The following is a 21,504-nucleotide window of genomic DNA, read 5'->3' as shown; positions in this document are numbered from 1 at the left end:
TATATCTGTTCTCCATCAGATAAGCCAAATTATTTTCCATTTCCATGTATTTGACTTACTAATAAAATTTAAAATAGTGGGGCCATCTGCCAACTAACCTTCCCTTTACTGATGCAAGGTGATACATCTACTAAAAACATAACTTACACAGGACCCTAAAGGCTACCCAAAGCTCAATTTACAGTCTAATTTACAGAAATGGTCAGGTAGCAATTGTTAATCCTCTCATAATCCTTTTTTTAAATGTTTTATTTATTTATACAAGAGCTGGGGTACAGGCCAGAGGCACGGGAGGGTGAGAGGACTCACCAGAGACAGAGAGGGGAGCAGTGGGTGCGACAGGAGAGGTGTGCAATGCTATGTGGGGTATCTCCCTGGCCGGCCAGGAATTGAACCCGCACTGCAGAGGCTGCGTACAGTCTCACAGCGCTGCGCTAACCCGCTGAACCACCGGGGAGGTCCCCTCTCATAATCTTTGACTTGTATATAAACAATAATAAAATAAGACTTCATCTGGAAATAGGAAGGAAACACAGGTAAAATTTAAACTAACAGGTTCTACAACACTGGAGAGGAAGTGAAGGAGACAGAGAATAAAGAAAACCAAGACATAAAACTTCACCTTCTCAAATAACATTCACTCTATACTTTGCCCCAACAAAAGACCTTTTTCCATTTCTGAGAAAAGTTACAGGATAGAGAATTCAACGAATGAAAAAATAAAAACAGTAGAGGCTATTTTCCACGAACAGGTTTTGGAAATATGGCTAACAGAAACAATGAGAAAACTCAAGTAGTGAGCGTCCCAGGAGAAACGTGATTTAAGTTTCAGAACACTCGGGTTCTTTCCCCCACATCGCTATAGGGCCTGGGGAGAACACAGACAGAAAGAAGGTAAAGTATCCGTAACAAAATTACTGATCAATAAATATATCTGAAACTTGAAAAAAAAATAAATAAAATGAGGTATTGGCATTACTAACATATTTTGCAAATTAGAAAAACACAGATACCTTTTTTCTGAGTTGCTAGATGAGGCAAGGTTTGGGGGTTCTGATGATGTTGCTCTCACTGAGGTCTGTGCAGGAGGATTACTAAATAGGAAGTTGCTAATCAATCTCCAGATGGCAAGGAATGGGTAAAGTACTGTCCCCAACAATGTCCAAATGTCTCCGCTTGAAGAATGTACTATGGATGTAGTTGGTCTTCCTGCCTAAAAATTAAGAAATAAGCCCAATTAAAGACCACAACAACCCAATCACATCACACACAGGATTCTAGATGAATCTTTTATCTGGAAAAGACAGTTCCACTGATTTTAGTTTACTGAAAGGAGGTAAAACTACCATCTTTTTGGAACTTCTGGAGCTGTTTTTTAATAGAGGCATGCTTTATTTATTTGTTTGCTGGTTCGTTTGTTTTGTTGGAGCTGTTTTTTAAAGGGATCATCACAACAGAAACAAAGTAGTCTTGGTGAATGATTTTTTGGAATAACATAATTGGTCTTATAATTGAAGTATTTCTCACTCTGGGGATGTTACACAGTTAATACAAAGGTAGGTTGATTGGTTGGTTTTTAACATTAAATCTCTTCTCCATTTCAATGTTACTATAAAGATATTTTACTTATATCTTCATTTTGTTAGATAATATTGAATACATTTCACTAAACTTTTTCCCCACAAAGAAATGTTTTAGTTTCTGACTGTGACATCTAAATAAAATATTAACTTGAGAGATAACAAAAATCTAATGAAAATATGACAAGACTCCTCAACAGGGCCGCCTGGTGGCGCAGCAGGTTGAGCGTAGCACTGTGAAGCTGTCCACAGCCTCTGCAGCGCGGGTTCGATTCCCGGCCAGCCAGGGAGATACACACATGGCGTGGCAGACCTCTCCTGTCTCACCCACTGCTCCCCTCAGCATAGTTTTTGGTCCGTCTGCCTGTTCCGTTCCCTGCTCTGTCTCTGGTGAATCCTCTCACCCTCCTGCGCCTCTGGCCTGTATCCCCATTCTTGCATAAATAAATAAATCTTAAAAAAAAAAAAAAAAGACTCCTCTACAATTCAAGAGGCAGCATAACTGAACACTAATGAGCATCAGTGATTTTCTCAGATTTTGGGCAAGAGTTTCCTTCTTCCTATTTCATGTGCTTTGCAGATTCTGAAACTATAAAATATTATATATGCAAATTTCAGTACTCTTACGTCTTTGACCCTCCTCTAACTAGCAATTACAAATTATAGGCAGCACTTTTCAGTGCATTATTTGTTGTGAAGAAACCATTTTTTCCCATTAAACACTTATATCAGTATGTTCCCATTTGGAAGGAACTACCCTATTTACTGTTTCTTGGGAATTTTATATAGCAAATTTCACTTTAAACCTTAACAACACAAAGGTTTTCAGGGCAAGGTTTGATTCAGTTCATTTCGCTTTCGTATATAATGCCTGTAATGCTGAGAACTACATCCAAGAAGAGAGCAAATGCATCTCCAGCTTCTACTAATTCAATGACAGGCAGCACCAAAAGCAGTGAAATGAGGAATAAGAACATCTGTTGTGTTGAAACTGAGGTCCTGACGTTGGGATCTGAAGTGTACAGATCTTGAGGGGTGGAGATTTCTATTAAGAAGTACAAGTATAATTGTGACTTGAAATAATCCTTTTCTGGAGCTCCACATGACAGTGTGTTCCAGGAAGCAGCCATTACAGGAATTGGAATATTAAGATAATTAAACTTTGGTAATGAAATTAACAACTTTAATAAGAAAAGTCTTGCTTTTAAAAAAGGGAAAGTTTCAGGGGCCTCCCCGGTGGTGCAGCGGTTGAGCGCTGGGTTGCGAAGCTGCCCGTGGCCTCTGCGGCGCCGGTTCGATCCCCGGCTGCTCCCCGGCCACCTGAGGAGGGTCCCACATGGCGCGCAGACCTCTCCTGCCGCCCGCTGCTCCCCTCAGCAGTGTACTTCGGTCCTTCTGCCTGCTCTGCTCCCCGCTCTGGCTCTGGTGAATTCTCTCACCCTCCCACGCTTCTGACTGTACCCAGTGCTGGTATAAATAAATAAATAAATAAATTTAAAAAAAAAAAAAAAGGGAAAGTTTCAAACCTCAATGAATACAATTAATCTGGGTTATTGGAGGGCAATGTTTTATGAGTGGAGCCTAGTTCAGAGTAGGGAAAACTACACTAACCAAGACAGGGAAGACCCTGGCTCTCATCTGAGCTCTGGCTCTTAAGATCTGGTCTAAGTAAAGTCACTTCAGCCTCTTTTCTTCATCAGAGATTAAAATATTGTTGTGAGGATTTAAATGCTTAATGTTGTTTTTATGTTAAAATGTTAAAAACCTGGTAAACAACAGAGCTGTGCATGAATAAAAAAAAGCCTAAGTCTGGATTATACCGATATCCTGCACTTATTTCCTTCTTGTTGTCATTTTTGCATATGAAAACAGGTTAAGAAAAAAAGTTGAAAATTAAACTATTGATCAGAGGCACTGCAGGGGAGGGGAGGGAGAGGGATCAAAACAGGGGAGGGAATGTGTTCTTACACAAGGGACTATGGTGATGGTGCACGGGTGAACTGGGGATGGGGATTTGACAGGACTACACCTGAAAAAAAAAAAAAAACATGCAGTGTACAAAAAGAACGATGCACAATATAAAAAAATATTAAAAAAAAAAAAAGAAAAACTATTTTGTGCCTTATAAAAAGTATTAGCAATACAACACAGGGTAATGGAACAATAAATCAATCTACTATTTTTAGATAATTTGAACTTCAATTACCACAGTACACCTCTGACCTTCTCTTCTACTAATTACAAGAAACATTAAGAACAGAATAAATACGTTAAGGAAAAAAAAATAACGCGTGTGTATACATACTGGTAGCAGTACCACTGAAGCACTTGGGGCAAGTTCCAAATCCATTAATTTCTTTTTATAATCATCTTTGGTAAATTCCCTCCTGGGAAACATGGTTGCTAATGAAAAATTACCGTAAGTGTTGCCAACAGTCTGTAACATAAAAAATTTCAAACTTTACAACTGTGCATTTACAGATATTATATACTTTTATGCATCCAAAATGATAGCTTTAGTTAAAAAAAATTGCCTTTATTTATTTGTTATTTTTTTCTTTTACGATTTATTTTATTTACTTCTGCATAGAAGAACTGGGATTTAGGCCAGAGGTTTTGGTGGTGGGGGGAGCAGTGAGAGGATTCACCAGAGACAGCAGGGAGCTGAACAGGCAGACTGACTGAAATACACTGCTGAGGGGAGCAGTAGGGAGACGAGAGGGGTAGACAGGAGAGGTCTGCTGCACTATATTGGGTTAGCTCCCTGGCAGGGGATCCAACTCAGGCCACAGTTGTGATAGTGTGATTGCGCTGAGACTTAAGCCTTGCACCACCAGGAAGGCCCCAAATTGCCTTAATTTAAAAGGTTCATTTAAATGTAAACTCAAAAAAATTTGTAAAATCTTTGTGCTTTCAAAAGTATCTCAAGGTTACCAAACCTAAATTTTTAAAAAGCACTTATAACTCAGAAATGACCACAAACTAGCAAGAATATAGTTCCTAAGGCCTCTCTGGCGCCCCAAGGGGTTAAGACCCATCCTATGAAGCTATTTGCAGCCACTGCAGCATGAGTTCGATCCCCGGCCAGGGAGCTACCCACATGGCACAGCAGACCTCTCCTGACTCACCTGCTGCTCCACTCAGCAGTATATTTCAGTCAATCTGCCTGTTCTGTTCCCCATTTTGCCTCTGGTGAATCCTCTCACCCCCCACATTTCTGGCCTGTACCCCAGTTCTTATATGCATAAATAAATAAATCTTTTAAAAGTCTATAAAGAGACTTAAAAAGAATATAGTTCCTAAAGTCATGTCAATAAACTGGATTAAAAAATGAACAATTATGTAACCTTTAATTATGGCTCCACTTTGTCATTTAGGGCTATCACAACCCAGGGACAAATTTCTAGTAGTATCTCACAAATACACATATGGATTACAGCTATTAAAAATCTACAACAGACCAGAATCTCTGTCATAAAACATTAGGAGTTTTTGCATCCTCCTTTTCCAGGTGAGCATACTAAGCAGAGAGAAGTCTCCACAGTCTATTATACAGTATCAGCAAATTCCTACTTTGTACAACAAACAGCTATGCTGTTCTCATATGGCACTAACATTACAAAAGCTTCACAGCATCCCAGAGATGTCTTGGGCCTCTCTTCTGGGCATAAATCAAGGCTCACTGATATTTTTCAAAGTCTGCTTTGAAATTTTCCATTGCTACATTTTAATGACCTGCACATCTATCTTTACTCAAGATATAAATTACCTGTGCAGCAAACTGTCTTGCTTCCTCTAGAGGAGCATCAGAAGGGAACTGATTTGTAAAGGAAGAACCATCAGGAAGACGGAATTGAATTCTTGCAATAGTGCTATGAAGAAAGAAAATAAAAAGTTAGCATTCTTATGTATTCTCAAACTATTATTAAAAGTTAGAGAAAAATGGAAGTAGGAATGTCTAATGAAAATATCTTTTTTCCTCCACTATGTCAGGTCTTCTAATAACAGTTGTACTGAAAGATAATTCACCTAACAAAAAATACAATTCACCCTTTTAAATCATACTTGAGTTCAGTGGTTTTTAATATAGTAAAGCTTTACACCCCCCCCACATCTAACTCCAAAACATTTTTTTTTTTAATTACTCAAAAGCTTAATTTTTTACTTGGCTTTCTGACTCTCTGCTTGTGTCTTCAGCAGTTTCACAATGACTTTCTGCTCCTCAATAAGAAAAGTCAGCTTGATCCTGTCCCAGGCACATTTAGCAGCAACGGAGCCACCGTAGGCCCAGCTGAGATGTTTGTTTTTTGTTTTTAATTTCAGACAGACTCATAAGAACTTTAGGTTCAAACATCTTGAAGTCAGCCTGGGCATACACTATAGGCAGATTTTGGTGCTTTCCCAACCTTACTGGTATAAAGATAAAGGATTCTATGACCAGGGGTTAGGGACAGTTTTGTTAGAGGCTGTAATGTAAGACAGCCTAAGACAGTGTGTCAAATGCTAGACTACTCTGAATTCCTTTAGACACCACTTCTGGAAAAGCCAGAGCATTTTCATCACTCTAAAAAGAAACCATAAGCCCACTGGGAGTCACTCCCCATTCCTCTCTCACCTAGGCTCTAGAAACCACTAATGTGCTTTTTGTAGATTTGCCTATTCTATACTGTAGCGCATGTCAGTACTTCATTCCTTTTTGTTGCTGAAAATATTCCATTGTATGGGATATACTATATTGTGTTGATTCATTCTTTGGTTAATAGACATTTGGGTGACATTTTGGCTATTTTTTTTTTTTTTTCATAAAGGAGGGGATGGAGATAGAGAACTTTTATGGGGAGATTGCAGTTTTTTGTTTTTTTAGATTTATTTATACAAGAACCAGGGTACTGGCCAGATGGGTGGGAGGGTGAGAGGATTCACCAGAGACAGAGTGGGGAACAGAACAGGCAGACTGATGAAATACACTGCTGAGGGGAGCAGCGGGCGAGACAGGAGAGGTCTGCTTCGCCATGTGGGATTCTCGCCGGCCGGCTGGGATCGAACCCGTGCTGCAGAGGCTACGGACAGCTTCACAGTGTAGCAATCAACTGCCTGCGCCACCAGGGCAGCCAAAAATAGCATTTTTGGCTATTATGTATACTGCCTCTATAAATAGTCCCAAGTGGATATATATAGCTTGAGTGCTCTTGGATATAAACTTAGAGATTTGAGATCTGGATTGGGAATCCTTTATCATACATATAGACAACTTTACTTAATCTTGGCTTCCTCTCAGTGCCTTTCACCTGACCCAGCTTCTCCTCACCACTTTGTACCAACTTTCCTTTTCAGACTAATCTCCAACCTTCCAGTAGGAGATCCAGTCATGGGGCAACCCAGTTAAAACCCAGTCTCTGAAGAAAGCAGTGAAAGTGTGGGGTTTAAAGAGAATATTATGGCAGAAAAATCAGCTCTAACAGGTAAAGATGAAGTAGTACAATAGGCTGTACACATCAAACAGTGTTCTCCTTGATTATAAAACAACAAATAGTATTCCTATGCAGACGCGGACCTGCTGCTGACATATACCTAAGAACACAATGTAGGAAAGAAGGCCTTAGATTAAAAGACACAAAAATCCAGACCAGGGCCTCCCTGGTGGCGCAGCCTCTGTAGCACGAGTTCGATCCCCGGCCAGCCAGGGAGCAACTCACATGGCGCAGCAGACCTCTCCTGACTCGCCCGCTGCTCCCCTCAGCAGTGTATTTCAGTCAGTCTGCCTGTTCTATTCCCCACTCTGTCTCTAGTGAATCCTCTCACCCCCGCATCTTGGGCCTGTGCCCCAGCTCTTGTATGCATAAATAAATAAATCTTTTTTAAAAAAAATCCAGAACAGTTAAAGCCAAAGCCAAGAAAGTTAAAATGCACAGAATATGCCAACTGCACACAACTAGTGCAGCTAGAAAAGATGGGACCCACGGTGCAGTTATCCAAGGGAGCAAATAAATAAAATCATACTGGCCCAGAATGGACAGTGAACTTAGGAAGAAATGTGCAGCCATCCCTTAATCGCCACTGTTTCTCATCACAATCCATTGCTTGGGTAACAGTTAAGATCCTATCCCAAAGTGGGTTATGAGGAGACAAGATGTGGAAAAACCCCAACTAACTCCTGAGAGACTCCTTCCCATAGAATGTAGTGGTTTGTGGCTTTAGTCTAACAATGGTTCTAGTCTCATGCTTAATCTTTTCACTCCAGCAAAAGAAATGCTGTCACATATCCTTCTTTAAAAGAAAAGCAACTTCCAGATCTATCTAGGATATTTCTAAAACTTGCAGATTCTGGGGGTGGAGACTCAGATGAAGCAAGCAGGGAGGGATTTCCCTTGAAGCCCTCACATGCATTCATTTGGATGGAGCATGGTTGTTCTTTGGCCTCACTCCTTCCCCCTGCCAAGAGGGAAGAGGGGATGATGCTATGAACCATGGTCTGAGACACATGGCTGCTCCCTACCTACTTTGTCCCCACTCTCTCCACTTCGCTGATTGCTGCCTGCTCCTCAAAACTTCCTGACCACAAGAAGACAGCCCCCACCCACTGTGGCTCAATTCTGGGGCTTTGTGAGCAAGACTTGAGAATGGATCTTCACGTCTTCCTCCCAAAAGCAGTCAGCTTTCCCTGTAAGCCAGGGCCCTGCTGGATATGAGATCCCCACATGGCTGATGCTCTGGTAGGATTGGCACTTCTTGGGCAGGGTCAGCAGCTTGTTCCTTAGCATGATGGTCTAGACCCTCCCCAGTTGTTGCACTTGTCTCCTTCTGATCTCCATTTTTGCATGTTCATCCCTTTTGGCTGCCTCTCACTCCCAATACAGAACACCCTACCAAGTCAATGACTCAGATAGATTCCAGGACCTTGGCAGAGTTCTTAAGGATAAATTCTACTGCCTTACCTTGACCTCCTTTGGGCTCTAGAAGTCTTCTATGTGTAGTTTACTATGGAGAACAAAGACATCCACCAGAGGTGGAACACAGCCCTGGCCCAGATGACTAGAAAGCCAAACCCTATGCGCGCCTTGAACCACTTACAGATCCAAGCACCATGCAGAAGTCCTGGCTACTCTGTCATGTAAGCCCTCTCCTCCCATGCCACCTTCAAAGTGCAGATGTGACAGAGTTCTCTAAAGTCAGTCGATCCCAGGTCCTGTAGCCCTGGTCAGGTGGCTGCCAGTCCCTGGTTAAGTCCAGAGACAACGAGGCTGCTACATTTTCCCCAGCACTTTTCATTTTTTTCCCCTAACAGCATATTTTCTTTTTTAAAAATTTTCTTCTTATTTTTGTGTAGAAGAAGTGGGGTGTAGGCCAGTGGTACAGGGGTGAGAGGATTCACCAGAGAGAGAGTGGGGATCTGAACAGGTGGATTTGCTGAAATACACTGCTGAGAGATGCAATGGACGAGACAGGAGCGGTCTGCTGTGCCATATGTGGGTCAGCTTCTGGCCAGGGATAGAACTCAGGTGGCAGTGGTGATTGCACTGAGACTTAACCCCTCCTAAGACTATATATTTTCAACTTTTACATTTACACAGATGATTCATTCTGAGCTTTTTTAAAAATCTGGTATGAGATAAGGGTTCAGTTTTTTGGTGGGGGTGGGGCAGGGAGAGGCATATGGAGATCCAATTGTCCACCACCAATTGTTGAAGAGAACATTTTTCCTCCACTGAATGGTATTTTCAAAAATCAACTGATCATAAATGCACAGGTTTATTTCTGCAGATTCACTTCTACTACACATTGATCCTATGCCTCTTCTTATACTAATATCACACTGTCTGACTTATTATAGCTTTATAGTAAATTTTAAAATCAGGAAGTCTCAGTCTTCCAACTTCATTCTCTTTCCAGATTGTTTTGACAATATGGATACCTTGCATTTCAAACAATTTTGAGATCAGACTCCTACAAAATTGGGTAAAAAACAAAGCAGCTGGGATTTTTGATAGGGAATGATTATATTCAGTCTATACATCAGTTCGGGGAATACTGCTACCTCAACAGTATTTTCACTCTTCCGATCTAGGACACAGGCTGCTTTTCCATGTATTTAGATCTGTAATTCTTTCAACAATATTTGCCGCTTTTCAGTGTGCATTCTTACACTTCTTTAAATACATTCTTAAGTATATAATTATTTTTGGAAAGCAGTTTTAAATAGTAATTTTCATGACTACAAAAAATTATTAATTTTCCAGTATGGAAAACAGAAAAATACAGAGGAGAAAATAATAATTCACTATATTCCAATTAGCAGGATGCACTGGAAATTGGAACATATTTTTTGTTTTGGGAACTCCTGCTACATGTCATTCTATTGTAATTTTTAATAACTTTTCTCCCATACCTCCTTCACCACTGGGGTGGGCATAGCAACTACCCCAACCGTACAAGCAGACATACTGATTGGTTTAGAGGTGGTTTAGAGGAAAATCAGAATCCTCCTCAGTGACTGATATGTGCTTTGAGACAAAAGGTTAGTTATTTCTCTCTCTGGAATGACAAGTTCAAGTTCTGAAGGTGCCAAGAGGCTCTCGGTTCTCCTGAAACTTACTATTTGAAGAGTTTCTATGAGAATAAGGCTATAACAAAAGAAACCAAGAAAAAGGAGAAAAAGATAAAGTTCTAATGATATCCACTACATACCTAAACCTATTGATGCCTAACTAAATGCAACACTGGAAATCCCAATTGCAGAGTCAGTGGATTTGTCTTCACTTAATCCTACTATAACCAGTTTGATGTATGTGCGCTTTGTCTTTTGAAAAAAGATTTAAAAGTTATTCATTCAGCACTGTTATACTGTACATTCATTCACTCCATGACAAATACCACTGGCGGCTGCAAAGCAGACCATTATGTTCCTCTGGAACCACCTTTTAAAGTCACAGAATATATTCCATTGACAACACAGTGGAATAGAGTGGTTGGGATCACCCTAACAAAAACTACAAACTACTATTTGCTCATAGGAAGATCTAGACATTCCATCCCATCTAGAGAGTCCTAGGACCTTCCCTTCTGAGTTCAAGAGACCTTGAATTTAACTTGGTGGCCACTGAGGGGACGGAGGAGGAAGCAAAGAGGGGTGTGACTGGGAGAGCAGACATGCCAGCTGGCAGAATGGGCTGGGGGTCAACCACCAAAGCCACAATGATGCAACCGAGGGCACTGTGAAATTCCCTAGAGGAAATCTGCTGACGTGCGTGGGTGCAGACTGGAAACTCTGCAGGGACAGACCTGGGAAACTGGGAACACCACAGTCAGCATGGGCACCCAAAGTTCCCTACCCACTTGCCTCCCAAAAGAGATCAGATATGCTAGGTTGAGTCAGGCAAGATGTCATAAAAGGCCCAATGCAGAGAGAAAAATTTGTGCGATAACTCATAAATCCACTGAGAAACTAAACACAGAGGACACAGAAACTGCAGTCCTGCAGAAGCGGCGGTAGAAGTGGGTTGCTGGGGGAGGGCGGCAATGGCCACTGCCTGTGACATGGTGGCACGCACACACCCACAACATTTGAGTGCTGTGCTGCCTGCCTGCCAAATACAGTGTAGTCCCAGGGTGTGAATTTGACTTTCTAGACCTAGCTTCCCTTGTCAGGAGACTCAAGCTTCATAGATCACACACAGTGGCAAAAAAGGACAGCAGGGAGGAAAAGTGGGATGTTAAGACAAAGCAAGGACTACAGCTTGCTGTGGAATGAAAGAGGAGGAGCTAGAGGTGATCAACTCGACAAACTGAGACTGAGTATTAAATCCCCAAACTCCCTCTGCACCCAATTCAGGCCAAGGTAAACTAAAAGAAACAAAACTGAATCCCCTGTGTCCCAAGTATGCACCCTCACGCAATGTTCCTAGGAAGCAATGAACATTTGAATATAAAATGGAAAAGCAAAATGAGGAGAGAAGTCCTGGGACAAATATAAAGGACACAGAAATAGAAGACCTATCAGACAAAGACTTCAAAACAATAAAACTGAACATGCTAAATGAGCTACTGGAAGGCCAGTTAAAGGCAGATAGTCTCCTCTTTCAGAGGAGATCCAGAGAACAGAGATCTTCACGGAAGAGGCTGACTATAAAAAGATCACAAAAAAGAGACTCAGTATGAAATGCAAATTTAGAAAGCACTTTCAATAAAAATAAGATAGCAGAAAAAGCAATTTCAGAAATACCAGACTCAAATGAAAAAATCACCCGCTTAGAAAAAGAGAAAAAGACAAAGGAAAAATGAGGAAACTGTAAGAAATATCAAACTCAATAAGAGGAGGAAACTTAAGAATAACTGGGATCCAAGAAGGAGAAGAGAAGAAATAGGAACGGAATCCCTATTCAAAGAAACAATAACTGAGAATTTCCCACATAAAGAATGAAATAAATATGCACATACTCAAAGAGCTACATTTACACAAATCAAAAATCAAAGATAAAAGGAAATTTTTTGCAGGAGGCAAGAAAAAGAAATAAAAAGGATTTCCCTGGACTTCAGCCCAGACACTCACCAGGCAAGAAGAGAGTGTATTAAGTGCTCACAATCTTAAAAGGCAAGAAATGTCAGTCAAGAATACTATATTTTGCAAAATTATCATTCAAATATGAAGGCAAAATAAAGGATTTCCCAGACAAGTAGAAGCTAGCAGAGTTTATCACAAAATCTACCTTTTAAGAAATGCTGGAAGGAGTGATGATTCTATAAGAAAAGAAAAAAGGAAACACAAATTTTTGAGCAAAATGACAATAGCAATGCAAAACCAGAACCATTAGAAAGGATATTGTGAATCAACACCAAAACACTAAACAGGAGGAAAAAATGGACAGAACCTGTATAGTTAAATGTCAGAGAGCAGACAACATTCCCAAGGGATTTAAGACATAGAAATTTAAGTAAAACTCCCATAGTGACCACTAATCAAAAATCCAAAGTAGAGATCCACAAGAAACAAAGAAATTGATAGGAATACTAACGAAAGCCACCCAGAAAGAGTAGAGAAAAACAAACAGAGAAAGAAACAGAAACATAAAACAATCGAAAGTCAAAATCAAAATGACTGATGATAAACAGTATCTACCAATACTAATCCTTAATGTGAATGGTCTGAATTCACAATTAAAAGACATATACTTATAAAAAAAAAAAGACATATATTTCTACAGGTGAAAAAGTTTCAAAAGTTTCAGCCATCTATACTTTATTTACAAGAGACCTACTTTAAAACCAAAAGACAAAAACAAACTAAAAATGAAAGGTTGGGGCAAGGTCATACACAATAATAATTCATAAAGAAAAGCAGGAACTGCTAGTCTCCTAACAGATATACCAGACTTTCAACTAAAAAAGGTAACCAGAGGCAAATATGGGCACTATATAATGTTCAAGAGAACAATTCACCTCACTAAGAAGATAGAACTGTTATTAATATTTATGCACCTAATACATGAGCACCTCATTACATAAATTTTTTTTTAAAGCCACAGTATGCATCAGTGTTAAAAAGCAATACATAACCAGTCTCCTCAGCTGCCATGGACACATGGCATAAAATAAAGTACCTTCGTCCTTTTGTAGCAGAGTCCCTCTTTACTTCCATTTCTGCCTGTTTGGCCTGCAAGGCAGCAGCTTTGGCAGCTTCTACTTCTTCCTTTGTCTTTGCAAAACGAGCAGCCCTCTCTGCACGGTCCTTTAAAACAGTCATTTGACATTATCTTTCAATGCCAGAATGATCTATTCACGTATTTCCAAACACAACGCAATAACATGAAATTTCTTTAAAAAAAAAAATTTATTTTTTATTTATTTCTGTATACAAGAACTGGGGTGTAGGCCAGAATTGTGGGGCAGGGTGGGGGGGCGGTGAAAGGATTCACCAGAGACAGAGTGGGGAGCAGAACAGACAGATCTACTAATATACACTGCTGAGGGGAGCAGCGGGCGAGACAGGAGAAGTCTGCTGCGCCATCATGGGGTCAGCTCCCTGGCCAGGGATAGAACTCATGCCACAGTGGCTGGCAACAGCTTGACAGTGCTGAGACTTTAACCCTGCACCACAAGAGAGGCCCGACACGAAATTTCCTAAAACCAAACATGCACTCTCATTCTGGATCTGATGATTTTTATTTTTATCAATTGTGAGGGACCAGAATTTTTGATAAACAAATAAAGGATCTGATTTTGCTCACTACTGTATCTTGAGAGCCTGGAACAAGGTCTAGCATACAGTAAATACTCAGCGAATAATTTTCTGAATGAAAAAAATAATATTAAGGTAATTATAATTTTCATATCTACAACTACTTAATTTTAAAAGAATTCTATGTAATTTTAAAAGTCATTATTGAAAAACCATCTTACACTTCTATCTTGCTGTGTCTAAACCCTCTGAATGTCCCCCGCAAAACCATCCAATTAAAAAAAAAAAAAAAAAAACTACAACAAAGAATGCTCCTAGTCTAGAGGAGACTGCTAGGTAAAAAATTTGCAGCTTCTTTCCTAAGAAATCTTTGAAAACTATCTTTTGACTACAGGCACACCTTAGAGATACTGCAGGTTCAGTTCCAGACCACCACAATAGACAGAATATTGTGATAAAAGTAAGTCACACAATTTTTGGTTTCTCAATGCTATAAAAGTTAATGTTTGTGCTACACTACAGTTTAAGTGTGCAATAGAATTATATATAAAAAAGCAATATGCATACCTTACTTAAAAAAAGTTTATTGCTGGGGGCCTCCCCGGTGGCTCAGCAGTTGAGTGCTGGGTTGCGAAGCGGCCTGCAGCCTCTGCAGCGCCGGTTCGATCCCCCGCTGCTCCCCGGCCACCGCAGGAGGGTCCCACATGGGGCGCAGGACCTCTCCTGCCGCCCGCTGCTCCCCTCAGCAGTGTACTTTGGTCCTTCTGCCTGCTCTGCTCCCCACTCTGGCTCTGGTGAATTCTCTCACCCTCCCACGCTTCTGACTGTACCAGTGCTTGTATAAATAAATAAATCTTTATTAAAAAAAAAAAAGTTTATTGCTAAAAAATGCTAATCATTCTGTGCCTTCAATGAGTCATAATGTTTTGGCCACAAACCAACTTATAAGAAATGTTGTAACTGGGCCTCCCTGGTGGCGCAAGGGATTAAGCACTGCACTATGAAGCCATCCGCAGCCTCCACAGCATGAGTTTGATCCCTGGCCGGCCAGGGAGCAACCCACATGGCATGGCAGACCTTTCCTGGCTTGCCTGATGCTCCCTTCAGCAGTGTACTTCGGTCAATCTGCCTGTTCTGTTCCCCACTCTGTCACTGGTGAATCCTCTCACCCCAGCATCTCTGGCCTGTGCCCCAGCTCTTGTATGCATAAATAAATAAATCTTTAAAGAAAAACAAACAAAAAAGACATGTAGTAACTGCATAGCACAATAAGGTGAAATGCAATAAAATGAGGTAAGCCTGTACTGTTAAAATTTGTAACAGAGAATAATTACTTTGCAAAAAATCATTTCAATTTTAATCTTTTTTTAAAGATTTATTTATTTATTTATACAAGCACTGGGTACAGTCAGAAGCACGGGAGGGTGAGAGAATTCACCAGAGCCAGAGCGGGGAACAGAATGGGCAGTGACAAAACACACTGCTGAGGGGAGCAGCGGGCGGCAGGAGAGGTCTGCACGCCATGTGGGACCCTTGCCCAGCGGCCGGGGATAGAACTGGTGCTGCAGAGGCTGCAGGCAGCTTCGCAACCCAGTGCTCAACCGCTGCGCCACCAGGGGAGGCCCTCAATTTTAATCTTAACTGTATTTCAATTCAACTTATAACTTTTAGTTAAAGGAAGCTAAGAATTGGTACTAAAGCTAAAATCTACTATATTTTGTGTGTATTGTAGGCTAGTAAACCAAAATCACTGTGTGGAAAAATTTCACAAATATTCTGAAGTCAAGCATTACAAATAAATTTAATACTCACCAATGCGATCTGCTGTTTAATACGCTCTCGAGCTGCCCTGTCTTCTGCCTTTTCTCTGTTTCTTTCCTCTAACATTCTTTTTGTTAATTCTTCTTCTTGCTTTCTTTTGTAATCCAACATTTCTTTTCCAGTTTTTCTCCTCTCAATTTCCTTCTTTATTTCCCTCTAAAAAAGAAAATAATTTTAATGATCCAAAAACATAATTTAATAATATGCCCTAGATATTACTTTGCAAGTAGGGAAAACAGGTTTGGACGGTGTGGCTAAAAAAATGAAATAACTCCAGAAAATCTAAGAGTCTTACAGTATTAATAGCATGAGTTAATGGTCAGAGTTCTGTCACTCTATAATCTTTGCCAGTGGTTCCATTATGATTATGAGTTCTGTTATGATTATAAATGTAATTTGAAAGCAAGCAGAATTACAAGACTTTGATTTCTAGGTGAAAACACCACCCTCGAAGGACAAAAAGACAGTCATTTATTTAACCTAAAGAGTGGTAATAAAAACAAAACAAGTGGTGCGTTAAAATGATGTAACGTGAGGAAAATATTCAGCAAAATGTCCTCACATTTCTCTTCACAAAATGAAACTAAAAATTTTATGTCTCACACTAAATAATTTTAGCTCATGTACCTTTATTCTTAATGTAAAAGGCTCACTATAGAGGAAGAAAAGATGGTCCAATTTTATTCCTAGCAATTTACAAAAAACACAAGTGTGTACCAGTCTTACTACAGAAAACCAGAAAACAGGTAATTCCTGTCACTGCATCCTTGGTTTGCCAAATTAAATATGGAATCGAATAAATGTTTGATGATTTTAATAAGAGTAAAACAATGGTAGGTTCATGAAGTTTACCTGTTCTTCCTCTTTCCTTTTCTCTTCTCTCCGCTCTTCAAGTTTTTTGGTGAGTCTGTGTTTTAAAAGGAGATTTATTTAGCAGAAAACAACTAGGGATATGTAGAAATCAATAAAAAAGAGTTCCTGAAGGTAAATCAACAACTTATCTGACTAATCCCTAGCAAAATTCATGATGAGTATGTGGGAGACAATCAGAAACCTAGCTGGAGCTGAATACCTTATTTACCATTAGTTACCTTGATTTATCTGATATTGATTTAAAAAATATACAAACACATTTCAAACATATATTAATGAAAGATTTACAAGTGTTTTACACCTTATACAGAAGCAAATAGCAACAGGGCATAAAATTGTTAAAAATAAAAGCAAAAAACTGAATGTGCTTAATCCCTTGCCTTTATAAAGAAAGGTCAGTAATAATGATTCTCAACTATAAGACATTCATCAGTTAAAAGCTAATGATTCCTGGCCTCCCTGATGGCGCAAGGGATTAAGCACAGCACTATGAAGCAATCTGCAGCCTCTGCAGCACGTGTACGATCCCCAGCTGGCCAGGGAACAACTCACATGGCAAGGCAGATCTCTCCTATCTTGGGCACTGCTCCCCTCAGCAGTATATTTCATTCAATCCACCTGTTCTGTTCCCCACTCTGTCTCTGGTGAATCCTCTCACCCCCCAAATCTTTGGCCTGTACCCCAGTTCTTGTATAAATAAATCTTTTTTTAAAAATGACATATTAGGGAGTTGAAAAAAACCAACACAGTATATTCTGTGCAGACCTAGTCACCAGCAGACATTCCCTTACATAAAAAAAGTTATTATGAAACAAACAGAAACTCCCCTTTCCTAATATAATGAAACATTGCTCGAAGCCATCCTTGATAAAAGGCCACTTGCCTTGTTCCTTCTCTCCCTCCCCACCACCCTTGGGCCCCAAGTTTCCAAATTTTTTTCTGTTCAGATATTCACTTCATCCTGGATATTTTCATGTAAGGGTGTATAGGGTTGAGTGTGGTGTTAGTAAAACAGAACCTAGCAGAAAAGGATGAGCTCCTGAGAACTCCAGCTTCCCACTGCTATTCTTCTACCTTCCACCATTTCCTCACCACTGGGACAGGATCCCTGGTACTGTCCTAGCACCTCTAAAGAACAATCAGAATCCAGGTTTTGTGGAAATGAAACTGATGTTTATTAAGTGATAAACAAGCCCAAATACCAATGTCAGCAATCACCAGAACTTTTATTCCCCACAGCATCTGTCAACATAGTGTAAACTTTCACTAAGGAATTTTTCTTAAGTCCCATGTAACACTAAATGTTTTAAGTCAGGACTAAAAATATTCTTACTGCACATTTACCATTCACTCTTAAATTTTAACAATCATAGTATAAAAAACAATGATTGATAATTACTTCATCAATAAAAACACTAAACTAGAAATTTATGATTACTAATTAATAACACATTTAGACCAATTAATAACACCCATTTATGAAGAAAAAACAAGGCTCAGTACAGAGTCATAAAATTAGCTGAAGTTCTTGCCCACTTATAACTTACATGGTATAGAAAAATAAAACCAAAAGTGACAGAAGGAACATATACCATAATACCAGTGAAAAAGATTTTTAGGATCAGACCTAAAGTTGACTGATGATGACTTCAGAAACAGATGTTTACTTCTAGAATATAACCTTTATGGATACAAGTTGGTAAGGTTAAAAAAAAAAATTCTAACCCACCATTCTGAAACTTCATTTGTGTAATTTTAGCTTTTACTCAAATTAATGAAATAAACAAAAATTATTATTTTTTTCAACAAATACTATTTGTGAAAATAAGAGCAAACCTTTCTACTCTGATGGTCAGGTCCTCTGCAGGTCTCTGATTTGAGCTTCCACTAGGCTCCTGGGATGAAGTGGCATGGCCTGGACTTTCTCCTCCTTAATTATTAAATGGAAAGAAATAAAAATTTTATTTAATACTAAATTTTCAGAAAGCATAATTCTTTTGGGTTATATTTGTTATTAATCTTATTCCTTGAATATTATTTTCCTTAAGAATGGAATAAGAATTATATAATGAGGGCCTCCCCGGTGGCGCAGCGGTTGAGCGCTGGGTTGCGAAGCTGCCCGCAGCCTCTGCGGCGCCGGTTTGCCGGTTTGATCCCCGGCTGCTCCCCGGCCACCTGAGGAGGGTCCCACATGGCGCGCAGACCTCTCCTGCCGCCCGCTGCTCCCCTCAGCAGTGTACTTCAGTCCTTCTGCCTGCTCTGCTCCCCGCTCTGGCTCTGGTGAATTCTCTCACCCTCCCGCGCTTCTGACTGTACCCAGTGCTTGTATGTATGTATGAATCAATCAATCAATCAATAAATAAATAAATCTTTAAAAAAAAAATTAAAAAAAAAAAGAATTATATAATGAGTAATTACTAATTTTTAAGTTTGAATCTGGATACGATAATATATAAATGGGTAATAAGGCAGTTACCCAGGTGAGGGCCCTCAAAGTAAAGGTAAAACTTGAAGGAATATAATCCGGCAGGAGTTAAGTAAAGCCTGTAGCTTTAACCAATTTAGAAGACTATTTACACAATATCATAGAGATGCAGCAAAATCCAGACTGGAAAACTCTAAGAAAAACAGCAAGTGAAAATAAGAATTTATATACTGACTGAATGAAAAAGGGTTCACCAACCCTCAATAATAGTACACTGGATTCTAATTCAAACAAATTGAAAATCTTATTTCATTTTATTTTTTTTAAAGATTTTTTTTTTATATACAAGAACTGGGGTACAGGCCAGATCCGTGGGAGGGTGAGAGAATTCACCAGAGACAGAGCGGGGAACAGAACAGGCAGACTGACAAAATACACTGCTGAGGGGAGCAGCAGGCGAGGCAGGAGAGGTCTGCAGTGCCATGTGGGACTCTCACCGGCTGGCCGGGATGGAACCAGCGCTGCAGAGGCTGCAGACAGCTTCACAGTGCGGCGCTCAACCTGTGCCACCAGGGGAGGCCCAAATTGAAAATTTTAGTGCAAGGTAAATACTGCCTAGATAATTAATGATAAAAAAGGAAAATTATTGTTAGACTTTCTGTTTGGTGAGGGCCAATCATACTGTGTGCTTTTTTTTTAAGTTCGCATCTTTTAGATAGTAACTTTTTATATATATATACATTTTTTTTATAGAGGCATGTTTATTTCTTTATTTATTTGTTTTTGTTTGTTTGTTCTGTTTACACATGCACTGGGTACAGTCAGAAGCGCGGGAGGGTGAGAGAATTCACCAGAGCCAGAGCGGGGAGCAGAGCAGGCAGAAGGACTGAAGTACACTGCTGAGGGGAGCAGCGGGCGGCAGGAGAGGTCTGCGCGCCATGTGGGACCCTCCTCAGGTGGCCGGGGAGCAGCCGGGGATCGAACCAGCGCAGTAGAGGCCGCGGGCAGCTTCGTAACCCAGCGCTCAACCGCTGCGCCACCGGGGAGGCCCTATAGTAACTTTTTGATGAAATGATATAATAACTAAGTTTAAATAGTGGCAAAAAAGGAGTAAGGAGCACAGATGAAACAATATTGGTCATTAGTAATAATAGCTGAGGGCAGGCAATTTTTTTTTCTTCTTTTTATTTGTGCAGAAGAACTGGGTTGTGGGACAGAGGTGGGAGTGGGGAGGGGGGGAGAGGGACTTAAGAAGATTCACCAGAAAGAAAATATTGTTTAAAAAAAAAATTAAAAATTTAAAAAAAAAAAAAAAAAAGATGATTCACCAGAGACAGAGTGGGGAGCAGAATAGGCAGATTTACTGAACTATACTGCTAAGGGGAACAGCAGGCGAGAAGGAAAGGTCTGATGCACCCCATATTTGGGTTAGGCTGTAGCAGTGACAGCACTGAGACTTAAGCCCTAGGTCACAGGAAGGCAATGAGTTTCATGGTATTTCTTACACTATTTCTTTAATTATTCGTTTTTTACATTTTCCATAATAAAGGTGAAAAAGCTACAAAGAACAGGGATTAGAGTTGATACTCAACTCAGATAAGATAGTTTACAGTTTTGAGTCTAGTCAAGTTCACTGACTACTAAAACAATAACATCAACACTCTGCAGGAATATAACAGAATCCAAAATGTACAAACCAATGTACAAGGTACAATCCAAAAATTCTTGACATATGATGTAGCAGGAAAATGTGATCCATTCTCAAGGAAAAAAAGCAGTCAACAGAAGTCAATACTGAGATGAGCCAGATAAAGGCATTATCAGACAGTATTTATTACATACAATGACTGTAAAGCAGTTATCACAACTCAATGAGGTAAAGGAAAACATGCTTAAATGAATTAAAAGATGTTAAAAGAATAAAACATGGATGAAGGGTACTTAGAAACTGTACAGTTTTTATGACTTCTTGAGAGTCGAATTATTTCAAAACAATAAGTTAGAATACAGAGGAGTAAGAGAAATGAAGAAACAGAAATTCCAAAACTGAAAAAGCAATTACTTGCCAAAAGATATAGCTACTTTATAAGACAGTTTGATAGTTCTCACAAAACTAAACATACTCTGACCATACGATCCAGCAATATCCCTCCTCCTTGGTTATCTGAGCAAAGAAATAAACTGACAAAGAAACCTGTATAGTGATGTGTAGGGCAGCTTCATTCATAATTTTTAAAACATGGACATACTAAGATGTCCAATAATAGGTGACTGGATGAATAAATTATGGTAGAACTAGACAATGTAAGAAATGAGCAATCAAGCCAAGAAAAGAGAGAGAGAAACTTGAAATGCACATTATTCAGTAAAAAAAGCCAATGTGAAAAGGTTATATTCTATATTAGGACAGTAAGATGATCAGGCAGATCACAGAGAATGATGAACAGGCAGAGCACAGAGAATTTGAAAACACTCTATAAGATACTATGGCCATGGATATATATCATTATATATTTGTCCAAACTCAAAGTATGTAAATTACCAAAAGTAAACTGTAAACTATGGACTTTGCCTGATTATGATGTGTCAATGTAGTTCTGATAATATTTGGTCAAAGTCATACACTTACAGAT

General features: G+C 39.6%; 1 protein-coding gene and 1 pseudogene across 2 annotated transcripts in view; both read right to left on the bottom strand.

Moving 5' to 3' along the window:
• UBXN4 (UBX domain protein 4) overlaps nt 1-21,504 on the bottom strand; it is a gene marked incomplete at both ends in the record, with an annotated part of 33,992 nt that overhangs the window by 280 nt on the left and 12,208 nt on the right. The window contains 7 exons of the mRNA XM_084242324.1: nt 1,014-1,213; nt 3,886-4,017; nt 5,350-5,452; nt 13,175-13,302; nt 15,565-15,729; nt 16,426-16,480; nt 18,283-18,376. Coding sequence (XP_084098450.1) covers nt 1,014-1,213; nt 3,886-4,017; nt 5,350-5,452; nt 13,175-13,302; nt 15,565-15,729; nt 16,426-16,480; nt 18,283-18,376 — 877 coding nt within the window. The remainder of the gene's footprint in view (nt 1-1,013; nt 1,214-3,885; nt 4,018-5,349; nt 5,453-13,174; nt 13,303-15,564; nt 15,730-16,425; nt 16,481-18,282; nt 18,377-21,504) is intronic.
• On the bottom strand, nt 5,742-10,020 carry LOC311180335 (large ribosomal subunit protein eL34-like; annotated as a pseudogene). Its single transcript has 2 exons — nt 9,967-10,020; nt 5,742-6,083 (listed from the first exon to the last, which is right to left on the bottom strand). The product of its transcript is annotated as a large ribosomal subunit protein eL34-like (transcript).

This window comes from Talpa europaea (assembly GCF_964194135.1).
Source record: "Talpa europaea genome assembly, chromosome: 1".
NCBI classification, from domain to species: domain Eukaryota; kingdom Metazoa; phylum Chordata; class Mammalia; order Eulipotyphla; family Talpidae; genus Talpa; species Talpa europaea.
Note: the sequence above shows the minus strand (reverse complement) of the source record. Positions and strands in the feature narration are given on the sequence as shown.